At 35.8% G+C, this 19,118-nt stretch overlaps 1 protein-coding gene across 3 annotated transcripts in view; it reads right to left on the bottom strand.

Annotated features, from left to right (window-relative positions):
- LOC102941409 (cytochrome P450 7B1) overlaps positions 1-19,118 on the bottom strand; it is a 187,232-nt gene that overhangs the window by 15,819 nt on the left and 152,295 nt on the right. For all 3 annotated transcript variants that reach the window (XM_043539570.1, XM_043539571.1, XM_043539572.1), the window contains exons 2-4: positions 9,356-9,492; positions 1,835-2,425; positions 1,183-1,389 (exon numbers count right to left, since the gene is read on the bottom strand). In XM_043539570.1, coding sequence (XP_043395505.1) covers positions 1,183-1,389; positions 1,835-2,425; positions 9,356-9,492 — 935 coding nt within the window. The remainder of the gene's footprint in view (positions 1-1,182; positions 1,390-1,834; positions 2,426-9,355; positions 9,493-19,118) is intronic.

Raw genomic sequence — 19,118 nt, 5'->3', positions numbered from 1 at the left:
TTGTTCTATGATAATCAACTCAGTTTGAAGAAGTGAATGTAAGGTTTGTGACACTTGCCAGATAAGACAGTCCTGGAGAATAGAGGCTTCTATTCTTTGCAAAACAAGTACAGTGTGGGCAAAGAATGAAAACTCTTCCCATCTTGCTCTGCCTATTGTGTCTCAACACTAATCTGAAGGGATCTCTTCAAGGGGTGGAAAAGCAATTCAGGCCCTGATCCAGTAGGGCAGTTAAGCACACGCTCAATTTCAAGAACACAAGTGGTTCCATTAACTTCAATGAAACTTCAGTCTCTATATTCTCCTTCAGTGGTTGTCCATGCTATAACCAATTAGTGACAATGGAGCATTGTGTCAAAGGATATGGTAGATATTTTCAGTGGCCTAAGAGTTAGGTGCCTGACTGCCATTTGTCCCTCTGAAAGTCAAACCCATTAGCTTTTGTGATGTAGGTGTTTGTTCATTAGGAAATGAACAGAGACCATCAACTCATTACAAAGGCCAATCCAGTCACTGGGTGGAAACAACTTTCTATGTCTACTAACATGGTTCACATTTGAATCAGTGACCTAGAAGACACTAATTTCTTACCTATCCCTTAAGACTCTCCATATTGTTTCAAGGTTTTATTCATTTTTATTATTAAAAATATTGGTTCTCATTTGCAAAGATGTGTCTGCTTGTGTTTGGTTAGGAGTCACACATCTGAGGCAGCCACAAAACAAAACAAAACAAGCTTTTTTTAATATCTAAAGATAAATCTGGTTTTGGAAATAGTAAACTACATTTTGAGCACAAATTGATTTTCCTAACTACTTTTATTCAGTTCAGGAAAGGGCCTTTCTTGGCAAAACACTACAGAAGTATCCGAAATGCATTAGCACTTCGGCAGATGCTCAGAATCAAACAACTTAATAGGCAAATAAACTTTTTTCAAATAATTGCAAAGCTTCGATTTAGCCTTTTGCATACTTTGCATAGTAAATTACCTAGGCTTTAATGTTTACATGCAATGAGAGTATCTACAGCTATAAACTACATAATTTATAATTGATGTAAATGGGTGTTATTATGTCAATTAAGCAGCTGTGTCCTCCACCTTCTCAGTAAACAGAAATGAGTGATAAAGTGAGTTTGCAGAAAGATACCCTCTTTTCTTCACAACAGATAAAAATAAATTACCTAGGTAGACCAGGCTGTCCAGTTGTTCTCTGGTGAGGTGGATGCAATATCCAGGCCCTTTCTTTTGACCCGTTGACTGCAGCAAATGGTCAATTTCGTCACGCACCACTGCAAGAGCTTCTGGGTGCCACAGAAGATAATACATGGCCCAGAATGTAGCTGGAATCGTGTTTCCCACAGAGGCCCACAGGAAGGCAAGATGATGTGCTGGGAGAAAATAAGTGAAAAGGAAGATTAATAGCGTTTATTACACTGATTAGATTTGCAGTGTGCTAATTAAAAGATGTTAGGACACAGACCCAGCCAAGGATCAGTGAATGCTAATGAGGACCAATAGGCTTCTGAAGTCTAATTTTCTGCTTAATGAGAATAGTTTGAAATGTAATGGGGGTGGGGGGAGAAGAGAAGGGAAGTAAATGCAGCTCAGTTATAATCTCTCTCATTATCACCATTAAGTATCTTGTTTTACCACCTCAGCCAAAAAAAAAAAAAAATCAATTATCATAGATGGTTGTTTCAGAGTAAAATATTTTATCATTAGCCAATTAGAAAGAACATAAAAAATTTCAAGGTCGCCATTTTGCCTTTTTATTTGAAAGGTCTATAGTAAATTATTTTATTTTAGACAAGCAATAATTCATAAGTTTCCTACCTGCTTTGTCATAATCTTGGAGCAGCTCATATTTCTCTAATATATCTTTTCTGGCTTGGATCACTTCTGACCCTCCCATCCATTTTGCCATGTTCCGAAGTAAAAAATGATGTATAAGCTCCTGCCGAACCTTCTTGGTAACTCCTAGCAACTCAATTGGTATGTTTGCAACTAAATAGGGAAAGTTGGCATCAAACTTGGTAAATTTGTCTCTGATTTCACTAATAACATTGTGGCCATCTGCAGCAGGATCTCTTCCATATAGTGTTATAAAACTGGCTTCAAACATTAGAAAGCTGCAGAACTTGTACATTTTTTCTGTTTTCCAATCTGTTGCTTGTGAGCATTTCCATTCAAATATATGCTGGAGATTTTTCATCATGTGGTCAGAAATTATGTCCAAAGGCTTGCCTTGCAGGTATTGGTAAATTCGATGCAGATTTTCGTTTAGTTTTGGGAAATTTGACAAAGAGGGATAGCCAAAAGTTCTTGATGCCATTTTATCAGCAAATTCATAAAATTCAAGTTGCTTGCTATTTCTGATCACATAAACATACTGGAATGGGTCCATGATAAAAGTAATATATCTACCTGAACAGAAGAAAAAGAACCACATATACAGATAAGTACTTTTGTGATCCTACTACTACTACTAATATTCAATGTTAATTTAAGCCATTCCCCCCAGTGTTTCAAGTGATAAGCACATAGAAAGCCTCAAAGGTTACTTGTAAAAAAAGAGAGAGAGAGAGAGAGAGAGAGAGAGAGAGAGATTACAATTGTTTTTTTTTAAAAAGTCAGAGACTTTATTTTTGTAGTAGACTAAAATGAGGGAGGTCAAGTGTAGAACGAACTATTGTTTGAACAGTAGAGGGTGACATAATCATGGTACTTTGCAGTCATATGAATCATTTACTAAATTGGCATAACTCATGAAAAATACAATATAGCTTTATTATGCTTTTCAAAAGCACTTTGAAAACTATACATCTTTAGATATCTTTTAATGGCAAAAAGTGAACAAATAGTTCCATCTGAAAGGGCAATATATCAATAGCTTGAGAGGGAGTGAAGTGGGAAATATGCTAACATATCAGCATGCTGCTTTTCTTCAAGCAGAAGAGAATAAATTAGGTGGACCAGGTTAGTCCTAACAACCAAGGCTACAATTTTACAATGAGCACTGCACACCTTCCAGCATACACTTGGTCCTGCCTCAGTGTAGCGGGCTGAACTAGATGGCTTCTGAACTAGATAACCTACATTTCTATGATTCTATAGAGCCCACTGAAATCAATGGGGGTTACCATGAATGAGCACAGGGGACCATCTACATGAAGGTCCATTGTAGGATCAGGGCCCGTGAGGTTTCCCATTGCCCAAAGAAAACATGACAACTAAAATACTTTTTCAGTCTTGTTTTCTTCTTCATGTTTTCCTGACTTTTTAAAATTTAACAGGATGATGCAGCTTTATTATAGTATCAACAAATTATAACCTTGTGGTTTATTTTAAAAAATAGTTTGCTGTGCAATATAGTTTTAAAACTATGGAAAAGTATTTTGGAGAGTATGCTATCCTATCTTGATTTTAAACTAATCCCAAAGAAAGAGAACCCAATATTATCGTATCAGAATGCACTAACAACATACTGTATCACCCTTTCTTACATTCGTAATCAAAAGAGATAGTGCTGAATTGATAGCAACATTAGAGAGAGAATTCACATTATTTTTACTTCCTTTAAAAATGTTCCATTTATTTTTCTGTGTGAGATGGTTTTAGGGTTAATTTTGTAGCTTCTTTCCCCCAAGGTCAATTACTAGTAAAGAGTAATTCAAACTGCTGGTCATTTGTCAGGTATCAAAAGAAATAATGCCCCCAAAATAAATTAATTCTGAATTTACTATAGCTGGGCCCATGCTAAGTTTAAATTTACAGTAAAGGTTTGTGAGTCTTAACTTGTGCATACATTAGAAAAAAAAAGGTACTCGTTATAATGTACATATATTCAGTGAAATATCCACACTATAAAAGAAGAAAAGGAACAATCCTTCCAAGATTTGAGGCCTAATTCTGCCCTGCTGAATGGGTAAAACTCCTTTTGACTTTAATGGGAGCTGCACATGTGTAACTGAGGACAGAATTTGGCTCTGCGTACATAAAGTAGCCACTATTGAAAAGTCAGCAATTACCCCTCGGTAACATATAGTGGTATGTGAGATTCCATAGTTATTTCCTGTTCTGACTGTGGATACATATACCATGGTGTGGTAATTATGAGTACATATTGGATTTCTACATTCCTGTTGAAATCAATGGGATTCCACAAAACACATATCAAGGTAGAATTCTGTCCAAGGTCTTTGTCAAAGAAACACTTTTGAGTGTTTTAAGTTACTCTTTGTTTGTTTTACTATAATGTAATTCACTAATTAAACAATGCGGCATTGGGGTCTTAGAGTTACTTCCTTTCTTTTTCTAAAAATAATCATGGCAGGCTAGTGGCAGTGTCAGGAGTAGAACTGAGGTTTCGTGACTGTGCTCAAGTCACTAGATAAGAGGTCTCCCTTACTAGACTGCAGGACGTGAATGTATTTTCAAACTCAGAATAAGCGCTTCTTTAACCTTGTAACTCCAGGATCCCCAAGATCTTTGTTGGAGATCTGAGTGTTGCCAACCTTCAGCACTCTCCCCACTCCAGCTCTTATACCTTTTCTCTTCAAGGCCCTTTACTGAGGCCACCATCTTTCTGATCAAGGGCTGGAAATAAAAACCTTTGGTGTGATTTTTAATAAGTATACTGGAGCGCTATTAACCCTAAAGAAGGTAGCTAGCTTTCCAACTTTGAGTTTACAGGGTAAACAATTTTAAGTTAAGATTTTTTAATTAATATTAATTTAAACCATCTGTGCACCATCTGCTTATATCACATGCAAAATACAAGTTTCTTTGTGATCTTTAATCAGACATTTAACAAATGCACATCAATTCTGATTTTTTTTTAAAATAAGCAACATGATTCTAAGCAAATGATTCTTCAAGTAAACAACATCATTTTAATAAATAATCTTAAAACAATGTTTATTCAATGTTAGTGTAATTACAAACTTTTAGAAAGAAAAGACTTCACTCAGAATTTTCTATGATTAAGGGTGTGCCACAGATGAACATTTCTATTAGTCTTATTTTCCAGCAGATAAAAAAGTGCCAAAATATAATTCATTTTTTGAGAAGTCAGATTCAGCTTCCAGACCACGTCACTGCCAAAAAGTCAACAAAGTATAGAAATATATGACACAAGAACTCTGTTACCGTATTTACAAAATTCTAATGAGGGATGTTTAACCCATACATAGAGAAGGCAAAAATTGCTGGTTTTTTAAAAAAAAAAAATGTGCAAATTGTTAAGGTACCTCCAATAAAGACCAAAACCTATAGGTCACTAGTTGCGGTTATAAAACGGTTGAAGTGTTACTGGCAACTGGAACCTTTAGTGATTTCTGTCCTACTTGCAAATAGAAGAACTACATAGCTATACCTGTTTAACAGTGTATTCATATTCGTGTACAGTGTTGTGGCTGTGTTGGTCCCACGATATTCGAGACACAAAGTGGGTGAAGTAATATCTTAAACTGGACCAACTTCTGTAAAAAGATATTACCTCACCCACCTTGTGTCTGTAACATATTGTCAATTATCCGGTATAATAATGTAAAAATATCTCCTCTATCTACATACAACCCCTCAGGAGCATTTTGGGATCTAAAACCAATCAACAAACTTCACTGATTTCAACTAAGTTGTTGTAAATAATATTAGGATTATAAATTTTTTTTTTGCATGAGCTAATTAAGCATCTCTCGCTCTCTTTTTTAATAAAAAAATTAAATCATTTTATTTCCCTCATTGGGCTCTGTTTTCCCTTCTACAGAGTAGTGTCCACATACTGGTTGTAACAGGCACTAACAAATGCAGGTCTTCATATATTTTTGAGTCATTATTCAGCACTTTAATAGGCATGGCCCCCAAATGCCCTCCCACTTCAGTTATCCTCAGGAGCTACCTCTCACAAGTGAACCCATGCCATCAACAAAGATACCAAAATTTTGGTGCTCACCACAGCTTCCATCTGACTAGCTGTAGGAGCCAATTCCCAAATCTGCTAAAAAGTGCAGGATAACAGACCACAAGCTCTCCAAAGTAGTAGCTTTAAATATTAAATCCATTTATACAGAATCCACTGTAACAATTTAAAAGTCCTTTGTAGCTGTTCAGAAATGTCTGTGGACACTAAAATCCTTTTTCACAACCATTTGAGAAGACGTATCTGTACAGGAAAGTTATGCGCAAATTCCTCCTAGCTTAGTAAACTGAGTAAACTCTTCTATTTAATAGCATAAAAACAAGTAAAAACAGCTGAATATTTAACTTGTTCCTGTAAAAGCCTTCAGATTCCTTATCCGTCTGTGGACATGTCTGTTATTCTCTTCCCAAACCTTCAGCTTTTATTACAGCCACTACTGAGAATGTCTAAGATATCTCCGTTCAGCTTACACAGTCTCCTCAGAACAAAAGATTGATGTAGAAGATATGAAAATTGTCAACTGTTGGTGAATCCTAGCACATAAATCAGTATTTGTATGATAGTTAAAACATTATTATAATAATGCACTCTGGGCCCTCTTTAATGCTAATTAGGAATGACAAGCACTTCATATGATAAATAATGATGTAAGTTATTAAAATAACGTTTGCAATGGACTTCAGTGCTTAAATAGGTAAGATAAATTACTTTTCATCTAGTTTTGGATTGAAAAGTTTTTTAATGGTATATATGTATATAAATTTTTTAAAATGTACTAGGAGCACTTTTGAAGAGGCTAAACGTACTTAGTATAATAATTATAAGATGTAGATTATCTTCTTTAAAATTGAGATTGGTTAGTCAAAAATATACTACTACAACATCCAGTATGGTTCCTAATCACATATCAGTAAAAGTAAACAAAAAGTCCTATCATGAAAAACAACTGAAAGACTTTTCAAGGGTCTTCAAGTTCTTACCTAGCTGGCTGTCTATTTGTTCTTGATCCTTATCAAGTAAAACGGTTGGGTTTGGAAGTACTATCATATAGAAACAACTCTTTTTTTTAAAAAAAAAAAGACTATCACATTTACGTAATCGTCCTCTTATTAGGAAGATTTTGCTGAACTGTTGACAATGATGTACAGTAGTGCTTCGCCGGTATGACGTTTGGGGAAAACGATTCTGCTGCACCACCACACAAAACCAATTAGAGAACTATTTTCTGCGACAGGTCAGGAATTTACATTGTTTCTCAGAGAAAGATGTGCTTTTTAATTTCTTTATTAAGATGACATCCATGTCCCTTGCGACTTTTCGGAATGACAATCATTTGCTCATCACATGGGAAAGTACAATCAGTGAAATCGCATTACCGGTACGGGGCAATGCCAGAAACTCCAAGCATCGTTCCACATTTTCCAAATGAACTACTTTGAGAATTGATAATTAGAACAATATATATTGATAGAATTTTTTGACAAGACCTTTATTCACCCACCAAGGGGGTAAAGTAATGATAGCACATATAAAACAGGGGAAGTTCTGTTTGCTGCACACACAAACATCATCTTTGTCAAATCACTAAAACATCATGAAATCCAGTGTGTCTTGGTATCTAAGGTTACGATATGAAGTACTACCTAAGCTTTAAATAAAAGAACCAAACCAGACGAAACAAAGCAAAAACAAACAAGAGGGTTTGCTACTATTTTTCTTTAGTGAACTCTCAGAATTCAATGTTTTCAATATAGAATTATAGAAAGTGACGTTAAAGTAATATCATGGATGTAACATAAATTCACAAAACTTGGGATATTCCAAAATAAGGACAAATTTAGTTGTGTAACTCACTCTATTTGCTTCACTATTTTAAGCACATATTGTATTAATCAATGAATCCCTCTGTACAATATCTAGGGATGAGAAAATGGATTAAAGGCAGAATTTTTACCATCACACTGAGATGGGATTTGTTAATTTAAATCTCAGTCACAAATTACTTTAACAAATTAAATCACTAACCCTTTTCTTATATTAAAATATGAAAAAGGGAGAGAGAAAGAAATGTCCCATTGACACACAAGTTCTGAAGTGTAACTGTACCCAATTTTATTAGTATATTCATTAGGGCTGTCTTGCTTTGAGTTATTATTATTATTAATTTGCATTCAGAAGGAGCCAATATTTTATAGACTATGAAAGTATATGAACAATAGTAAAGATTGTATTTTACCAAAAGTAGTTTCTGTGCATGTGCTGTAGTCACTTTATAAATGAAAGAACTTCTTTTAAGTTTCAAAACAGCAAAGGAATGAATTAAGATAACAAAACTTGCAGCTTGTAAAATTGCACATCTAAAAATTAAGCAATTTTCGGTTACACGGAGAAAGAGTTTCAAAGATGAGCATCCTGTTTGTAAACTGATAACTTGAAACTGGTTGAAAAATGGTTTGGTTTTTTATTTAAAAATTTAAATATCTAAAAATAAAACCTTTCCCTGCTGCTGGGACATTATAGAGCAGACTTCATTAAGTTCACATTTTGTTCTGAAACTCCCTAAAAATATGGGAATGGTAGAAAAAATGAGAGTGCTTCCACTATACCAGTGTTAATTCATGCTACTGTAAAACTGTTAATTTGAACTAGGATCACAAAAGTTAGAGAAGAAAAAGACCCATTAAATAACTGAGTCTATCTACCTACACATTTTAAAAGATATAAAGAAAGCATAAGGGGCCATCCTACATTCCTGTACCCCAAAGTTTCCAAATGAAATCAAGGTGATTTTTTTGAATGTAAACCAGTGCAAGATTAGGCATAAAATTAAGAAAATATAAAGTGCTGAAGTTACTGTATTTCAGATCATTATCTCAGACTCTATTATTATGCTATTGTCAGGACGTATGGTTAGGCAGGAAATTTCCATGTTCCAATCCTGATTGTATCAATGAGTCAATGTGTCACTCACTTCCTAGTGCTCATGTCAACCCAGATGTAGAAGTGGGTAAAAAAATATATTCTGTACAATTTTTTATGAGTGTTTTCTAAATTTGATCTAATGTTTTCCTTTGCAGTGTTAAGATTACATTAGTTCTCACTTCTATAGAAAACACAATCTATAGTAAATATTCTATCTACCTATACTATATGTGCTGGCATAACATGTGTGCATATACTAACTCACACTGTGTGTGTGTGTGTATGTGTGTGTGTGTATGTATGTACACACACACACACAATTATAGTTGTGATTATATATAAATACACATTAAAATATTTCATTTCCAAAGTAATTTTCATTGGTCTTGGGGCTCTAAAACTTAGAACTGTAATAAGTACAGATAAAGGCTTTTCAATAAATAAAATATAAAAATGTTAATAATTAATTTAATTGACACAAAAGTCAAGAGAAATAGTAAAATGCTTCTCACCAACAACGTATACAGTGAAAACGTCTCCGAATTTTTGTTGCTGAGACACCAAGAATTTGAAAACATCTTTCCTAAAAGTTAAGGCCTTCCCAATGAAAGGAATCCAACCATTTATTAACGGGGGTTCTCCGGTCCTCCTGTTAAAAACATTAGAGAAAAGGGTATTAACTTTGGCAGGATAGCAACTCATATACACTTGATTACATGCACTATATATATATATACACACACACACACTCTCAATATAAGATGTACTGTAGAGAAAGTTCTTCATATATGTTGGCAGGTTAAATCTAATCACACCTCTGTGCACAAAAGGCTTACTGTAGCGATTATGAGAAATAAATTGAGGTGCTTTTACTACACAGCACAATGTCTTCCTATCAATCTCATAACGTTATATATGATCTATGGAAATCTACATTCTATAGAAAATCCTTAGATATGTGGTAATGAAAGTGTCATAGCAAAAGCTCTCTCACACAGTATTTTGCATGTCAATGTAAACTATATCAGAAGGCAATTATGATGGATTTAAGTAATTAGGAGGCTGACAGACCATAGAAAAGGGTAGCTGTATAGATTTTTTTATATTTTACCTATACCCCAAAATGCTATAATTCTAACTAAGCATTTTTAAACATCAGAATAATAATGACCAAATTCTTAACACAGTTTTTAGTATGTGTCTCTCTACAGTTCTTTTTCTACCTGTAAGATAGACATTTATGTGAATGGTTTATAACTGCTTTTCCATATAATTATATATGCCAACTTATGAGAAGCATACACTGTGTATTGCTTATATTTTAACAATAGTAGAGTGACATTTTAAGTTATAAGTTAGTTTTTTCCTTTTTTAATGCTGACCTACCATCCTATTCATAACAGCAAGTTTCCTCCCTTAGTACTGATATTTAGTTGCCTGAATATGACTTGAGCACAAAAAGCAAGTCTGCTTTAGAAAGGATTAAAACAAATATTCACGAACAACTGATTCTACAACCCATCTGTGAAGGTGACTTATACTACATGCAGAACAACTCATTCTGATTAATCACAAGATATTTACTAGCTTGAATCTCATCAAAGATCAAGGGATCACAAGCTTTACTACTGTCATACACAGCATGGATTTTTGTGTAGCGGGGTTAACCCTATCACAGTCTCCTATTTTTCCATAAATTGTTATAACAGAAATTAAAAAAACCCACATAATTGTGCCATATCAATATTTAGCTCTTTAAAAAAATTAAAACCTCGTTTTGATGAATGCACATGAATGACATAAGCCATATGACTTGATCTCTTCCTACATTTTATACTAACTGAACACACTCATTTTTCTAATAATTATATATAATAGCTTGGGATAATATTTTTTTCCTTTCACATGTGCTGTACTATAATTGGAAAATATTTTTTGTAGCCTAAAAATATGCATTGGATACTATGACTTTTTTGATGTGTGTGCGCGTGTGTGTGCGCGTGCCCGGGGTATTTCTCTTTTATACTTTACTTAACCAACAAACGTATCATACAACCTCTAGCGGCCAGTACCAGCATTATTTGTTCAAGTGGCACAAAAATGGCCATGGACCAAAGAAAACTTTGTAATGGTTAATTCTATTTAAAATGAAAACAGGAAAAGAACTAATCTGAGATTAGACAGAGGGCTCACCAAACCTGGAACTATGACATCTTACACCATACCCTCAATTATCCTCTCAAAGCTTGTAAGGAATCTGGATGGTTTACCAATTTTTTTTTTCCAGACTATTAAGTCCCAGCAATAGCCTGCTTTCACTTCCTGGGGTGGACACTACACCGCACAAGTAACATTGTGACAAATATTTAGATAGGCTTTTTGTCATATTTTAATTTAATGCATCTAATTTCACCCTCCATGCTCTGTCATTCGGTCAAAAGCTGTATTCCTCACAAGGTTTCCGCGGGGTAAAAAAGATGCTGCTCAGAAATCCAGGGGAAAATTAACTTAATGCTCCAAGTCTGTGGGATCACATCAGGGAGACATTTTGCTATCACAAAGACGTGAGGGTCATCGTTTGCTTCAGACATGTTTAGCTCAGCAGCAATAAGCTTAACACTGTTAAACACCATGTCAAGGCTATGCGTATTTCAAAGGAAAATATAACGTTAGTTCAACTTACGACCCATAGTAGACTGATAACAGAAATGTGTCTTCATTTTTACCTTTACTTCTCTTAGGAAGATGGAGGTCACCTTAATGACTTATAGATGTCTGCTGACATATAGCAAAGGGAATAGAGAACACTATATATATATTTTATAAGCTCCCAAAATATAATGCTTCGCTGCACAAACTTTTAAGCAATATAATACACCTGATTTGGGCTTCCTAAGCCATTCTCAGCTGTAATAAAGATTTCAGGTATATATCTGACAGCACCTATTGACTAGAAATGATAGGTTGGTTTTAAAGCTATTTGAAAGAGCCATAATACAAGCCTCTAGAAACATTTAATATTTGTTTAATTATTTCTTTCAACTCCTAATTCATAATTCACTTTTTGCAGCCTTTACAAAATATTACAAAAGCCAAAGTTAGGTTGTCCCAAATGGGCTGTTAAAAAACATTTTTATTTCTTATATACGTATATTAAGCATTTTCTTCTTAGCATTGAGAGAATAAAAATATTGCTCTGACTTTTTAAAAAAACAAAACAAAAAATTCAAATCTGAACTGTTTAGTTTGCAATTTATCAGTAAAACCAAGTTTGTATTCAAGATATCAGAGCTACTTACTAGCATTGATGTGATTTCTGTGTTACAATGCACAAGACAAGTCAGATCTAGCCTAACTGTTACAATAGTTTAATTCAGTCAACATAATTTGTAATTTATAGTATTCTCAGGCCTTTTCAACAGTCCTACTACAGCTTTAAGGGCTCATTCTGCTTGTGTCCTTGGGTAACTTTACTCACCTGAGTAGTCTCACTGAAGTCAATGACACTAATCAGGCAAGTCAAGTTTCTCATATATGAAAGTGGGGTTTAAAAAATAAAACATCAGAAACACATTTGTCTTGTAACCTATAATTCGACAGACTAGTTAAGATGGGTAGTGAAAACCATGCTATCAGTACTATCAACAATTATTAAATGGAGAGGAAATTTAAAACAGAATTATGCAAAGGCATTTAGCTATCATATACTGTTTGTAAATAGTAAACACAGATTATTAAAAACTGCATTTTTTATCATCTGAAAGCCAACACTGTTCCTTATTACCAGGTTACAAGATTTTTATTGCATCTATTCAATGCAAGGAGCAAAGTTTTGGAATTTGTTGATTGTCTTTTAAGAGTTTTTTTCCCCTTTGGTCACCCAAAAATCAAATCACTGAATGAGCTGTGATTATTTAACTACTAAGGCAACATATTATTTTAAAAATATGAAGATCATACCTATGTCACAGTCATGCTCACCAGCAGAGAGTCTCTAAAACAGAGGAGGACTTGAAAAGCAAATGATGTGAAGTACAGCTAAATAGCAATAAAAATACAAATTATTTTTTTTAAAATTGAAAGTGCCAAGTCCTCAAAATACTTTTTTTTTTTGGCGGTTAATATAACTGAATAATTTGGGAAATCAAATTTGGAACACCGTTCGTTATATTCTGTGGATGTAAACATACTGTTTTTTCACTGAAAAAGAAAAAAGATCCCAAAGTTTGCCAGTATCATTATTATATATTGCCAGTAGATATCTGCAGTACAAAAGCTATTTTTTTCCCCACATAAAAATATTTAAGGCTATTCTTTTTTTAGTTACACTGGTGTAACTTCATCAAAGCCTACAGGGTAGTCTGGGTGTAACTGAGAGAAGAATTTTGCCATTTCAGGAATTATTTGTTTTCTAAAAGACAGCAGATGCCTATAATTCATCTCCAATTTATGCAAAAGCCAATAGTGTATCTATTGGTATAGCAGATGAACAGGTTAATTTTTCTCTTTGCACATAATAAATCATAAGTGCGTTAACACTCATAGTTGCATTTCATGAACATAAACCTTCTGTTTAATAATATGTGTTTACATCCAGAATCAGACATATAGTAATCTCTTGCCTGGGATAAACATTAATCCAGATCTGTCTAGAAAAATTATACAATTCATTACCATAAGTAATCTCTATTGTGCCCTGTATTTAACCTTCATCTTTTTTCCTGTCCTATAATCTTGCAAATCCATTGGTGGTGTGCGATTGGCATCTGGTGTTAGCACAAACTTTGTTGCACAAAGAACAACTGAAAAAGCCCCACATGAAAGTGTCACTCCGCCGGATACCAGTGATTCAGCTGAATACTTCCAACTGACTTTCATTGAAGTTGCTGATAAAGGTCTAATAAATATTGCTTGTCATGAAGAAGGACCTTTTCACTTTACAAAACATCATTGCCAAAAATTTAAAGCTACTGATTTCAAGCTTGATTTGATTTCTTGGTGGAGAAGTTAATTCCCTGCTCTAGTACTTCTCATCAAAGTATTAAATGTAACCACAAAGTAAAAAGCAAGCTATGCTGAATTTTTAGAAAAGGCAAAGTATCGGTACAGATGTAGAACAAAAGCTATTATGAACACGTCAACACAGTTTTTGGTTATTCATAGGTTCTATCATAATATTTAAACAACAAGACATGACAGGCAGTGTGTTTCTGGGGGCCTATGAACACTTTGACTGAGATGTGAAGAATGAGGCCACAGGCTTCATCCCCCAGAAAGGTAATCCCCAGAAATGTGGTGCCTGTAGTGTCTTATTGCATTAGGAAAAAGAGAACACAGGACATTTAGGACAGTGTGAGGCTAGCAAGTCGATGTATTTTAACTGACTCCTCTTTTGATTTAGTAGTTATAGAATCCTACCATATTCATGTCTGGATACTATAGTGTTAGGTACTCTATATGTAAATGGATAGAGAGAATATTATTTTCTTCTAATTATTTGTTCAAACTTCTCAAAAGTGTCTATAACACCAGCAGTTATTTTTCTGACTTCCAGTGATGGCTTTACTTCACATAGGAAATTACAGAAAGAATTGCCATACTGTAGCAGATATCTGGTACATCTAGTTTGGTAACCTTATTCTAACTAGGGATGATACTTGAGGTTTTAGAAAAAGGCAAAACTAACAACAACAACAGCTAAACCCCAAACCAACCTGTAATGCACATGTCCAATTGCACCATGACAAACATTTGACTCCCATAGGCACTCAGGATACTTGCTACCTGAAGTGACTGGTATAAATACAAGATGCATAAAGATAAGACTTTGCTCTGAAGCATGAGTTTTGATTCTTTTTATAACACTGATATAGCATGCAAAAACACAAATGTTCTTAATGCTCATAAAATTATCCATTCCTTCAAAATATCCTATTAAATTATTTACCTTGACAATTTCCCATAGCCATGAATTTCCCATGCTAAACCGATACTGTATTAAAAATGATTCCCTGAGAAACTAGAATGGGAATATGCAACTATCACAGTTTCAGGGTAACTGCACCTGTATTTCCCCCTCTGTGGTCCCTTGAGGGCACTCACTTAAAAGCTTCCAGCTCCCAGCCATCACCTCTCCTAGTAGGAGACCAACATCTCACTCACTTCTGACTGGGGGCTTTAAGGCTGTAAAGCTTCGTAATCCATACTGTATTGTTCCCAGCAAGCCAGTCTGCCTAAAAGGCCAGCGTCTGTGCTTTGTTTTCTCTCAGAGGGCTATAACCAGTGTATTGCCAGCAGTTACAAGTTACCACAGAGCTCTTTCTAAGCAAGCACCTTTATTTTGAAGGTAAAAGCATCACTGAGAAAGCATATAAAACAATAAAAGAACCTGCACACATGCTAAAAAGCTTTGCAGAGGTCACCCCTAACTCCACCCTAGGGTTCTGCTAGGTGTCAGTCCTTCAAATCCCTCAACTGGGTTTTCCCTGTGGTTACAAGTTCACATCAGTCTTTAGATTAAGAACCAGTATGAAGGTCCCGAGTCAGTTTAAACGCAGGCTATTTATCCAAAAGTCCTTTCTTTGTATGTTGGTCTCCAGAGAATCCAGTTTGAAACAGAATATGCAAGCCTCCTCTGGAGGTGGTACCTCTCTGGAGATGTTATAACCCGAGTGATTTGCTTTAATCATTCTCTTACAAATTGCTGGAGGAGCTGTGGTAACTTTCCTCCTTTGAAGTACATCCCTGGCCCACAATGTTACATTCGCATATCAGACGCTTAATACAATATGGTCTCCCAAAGATATTTCAGGAAGTTGCCCTGTCACAGCAACCTTTTACTTTGAATAATCAGCTCACATACATCCTAGGGTGGTGATAACCACATGTTGTTTCTGTCTAATGATTATATGGCTTATGTGAAGTGAAATGATTGCAACAGTCCATTTCTTAGTGGTCAGATATGGCAACCACTCAACTTTCTCATCCATAGATGTCTTCCCTCCAGAACAGGTTGAGGCATAATGATAAGGCAGTTTGTGGAAGGTTGCACTGTTTCTGCCTATTCTGTACTTGAGTGTCTAGATGTGGGGATTTCATTTTTCACCGTCATCAACTTTCCTGCTTCCATTAGCACTAATTGCACTTTAAAAAAAACCCCACACACATGAAAAGAAAAATGAAATCCTCAGCTGTCCCCAGTACTGGCAGAGGTCCTGCACCTAGCATGTGGTGTTTCTAGCACTTACAGTCTTCATCTCGTTTACCGGAACACTTGAGTGATGTGTCTGCCTCTGCTCTGCACTCCCTCTTGATACTAGACAAAGGAATGCTACTCCAGGGAATTCTAAAACTCTAGGTATACATAAGGCTACATAAGTTCACAGGCTTCTGTGAATTTTTGTTTATTGCCCGTGACCTGTCCAGGACTTTTACTAAAAATATCCATGACAAAATCTTAGCCTTAGCTATACAACAAGTACAATACCCATTTTAATCCAAGAGTCAATAAGCAGACACAGGAATGAGAAGTGAACAGACCCTTATGGTTCACGAAATGGAGGATGGTTTATATAGGCTCAAAGAAAATTTTATAGCAGTAGATTATAGAGTTGGTTGGAAAAATGTTTCTTTCTTCAGTGGAAAAAGTTGACGAAACGAAAAAAAAATCCATTTCATTGAAATTTTCCATGGAAAATATTGGACATTTCATCAAAAACTGAAAATTTTCAGCTAAAGCATTTTTGGGGTTTTTTTTGACACCAAGACAAAATTTCCCATGGAAAGCAGAATCTTTCTGGAAAAAATGGTTTTGCCTCAATTTTCTGTTGAAAAACAGTTTTAATGGAAATTTCTTTAACAGCCCTAGTAGATGTATCTACCTAATAGCACTTAGAAATTATAGTCATTGGTACTCCTGATTCAGTCACTGCTAGCTAAGAAAGAATTTGACATTGTACATACAGGGCCAGATCCTCTGTGGGAGTAAATTGGTATAGCTCTATTGACTGAAATGGAGTTACACCAGTTGAGAATCTTTCCCCCAGTACTTTGTAAGTTGCAGAAGTATTAATTGGTGGAGGAATTCATCATAATAGCTTCCTTACTCATTTTCTCCATAGATTACTTTTCTTTCCTAATAACCCAACAGGTAATTCCAAAATACGAAGGAAACTTCAGGACCCAGCAATCCAACCATAAGCTCCCAAAACACCGCCTCTCTCTCCTCTAAGAATTCCTCAGGTATTATATAACCAGCTGGGTAGAGAGAAATAACGTTACCCATAGAATCCCACCCTTCACCCTTCTTTCTCTTTCACATTGTCCATGAGTGAGCTGTGGAAATTGTCCATGAGTTGACTCTTTCAAATTCTGTATTTGGAATGCCCAGGTAGGACATTATCCACCTGTTTGGTGGTACCTGACCTTCCAGGCAAACAGCACCATGGGAAAGTCATTTTGGCAGCTTTAAAAAAAACAACAACATAGCACTGCCAAAAACCTCTTGGCTTAGCCTCATTGGTAGCTGAAGATACCCATAAAGATTCTGCAGAGTTTACAAAAAGTTCCATAACAGCTGGCAAGGGTAGATTAGACTGTAGCAAAAATCAAATTTGAGTGATATTAAATACTACATAAGAATTTAGCTTTAGTGCTGTTGATGGGCCCAACCCTGTAAAATGTTGCACACACTCCGTGGAGTAGGAATATTTGTTCATAAAAATCAAGACTAATTTAGTGTAAGATTTTATGGATGATAAATGAGATAACACAGTAACTTAATTAGAAAAGTTTTGGTAATGGAAATATAAAGATAAATGTTCCCAGCATATACTTGAAAATATACATTATGTCGCTGGGTAGCATAAACCAATGATAATATATAAAGCAGAAGCAAAGGTCCAAGAATCAATCCCTGGAAGACTTCAGAAGATTGTTTGTTAGTATGCTGTTACATAGCTGGAGACACACAAACAAACCAAAAACCGAATCAACCAACCAACATCAAAGAAGTCAGCCCAAAATCTCCATTTGTGTTCAAAATGTAAAGTTATTTCATAAAAGCACAGGGGAAAAAAAAACAGTCCAGACTCAAGCAAACACTGGATTTGATCTAAAACCTATTGAAGTCAATGGTCTTGGAATCAGATTCACAGTCCTTAAAATGCTGCAGCCTAAATGAGCCTCAAACCAGTAATTCTTGGCAATATTAAAATTTTAAGTAACTCATTAAATACATCTCAAGTTATTGTTTTCTGTGAATGTATGTCTGGTCATTATAGCCCTGATTTTGCAAAGTGAATCCAACTGACATTAATGGAACTCCAGGTGAGTGTATATTTTACTAAGGTTTTTGACAAAGTCCCATTGGAGTGGAGAGTATGCTTATAAAATTTGCAGATGACAGCAAGCTGGGAGGAGTTATAAGTACTTTGGACGACAGAATTAGAATTCAAAAGGACCTTGACAAATCAGAGCATTGATCTGATATCAACAAGATGAAATTTCAACAAGGACAAGAGCAAAGTACTTAATTAAAAAATCAAACGTACAACTACAGAACAGGGAATAACTGGCTAGGTGGGAGCCCTGCTGAAAAAGAGCTAGAGCTTATAGTGGATCACAAATTAAATATAAGTCAACTATCTGATGCAATTGCAAAAAGGCTAATATCTGTGAGGTAAACCCACAGCCAAACCACGGCTGCTTGCCCAGCTGACTCTCCAACAGAGGCCATCTACCATAACAGCAGGAGGAACCTAGACTGGAGGAAGGAGGGTGGTCTGTGACTGTGGAGCTTATTTCTGATCCCTCCTCAAGTCACGTCTCTGGGAAGAGATCTTCTGGGCTGTGTCCACTGCCTTCCTGGACACCTTCGAGGAGCAGTGTGTGCTGTCTGGGCTTCTCTGCTCAGTGTCCCCGTCGTCCCCGTCTTCCCCCTCTGGATCCCTGATTTTATCCCCGTCACCTTCACTCTCATCCCTAGTTTTCATCTGTTGTCCCCTGTGATTAGTTGACGCCTGGGTGCAGTGGCCCCCCTCTTATGCTATAGGAAAGGGCTTTTAATACTGGGTCGGCCAACCCCTGCCCATCCCCAAACCCTCAAAAGGTGCCCTTCCAACAAAGCTGTGGTGAGCCACCACTCAAGCATGCAGCAAGAGCCCAGCTGCACTAACTTATCCTTGCCACAGAGCCTGCAGTGACTTACCCTTCAGGCTGGTGGCAGCAGCCTATCCTGGAGCAGACAATAGGTCAGATGACCTATTTCTCCAACCC

Source organism: Chelonia mydas, chromosome 2 (genome assembly GCF_015237465.2).
Source record: "Chelonia mydas isolate rCheMyd1 chromosome 2, rCheMyd1.pri.v2, whole genome shotgun sequence".
In the NCBI taxonomy this organism is placed as follows: Eukaryota; Metazoa; Chordata; order Testudines; family Cheloniidae; genus Chelonia; species Chelonia mydas.
This window is presented reverse-complemented; position numbering and strand designations above follow the sequence as displayed.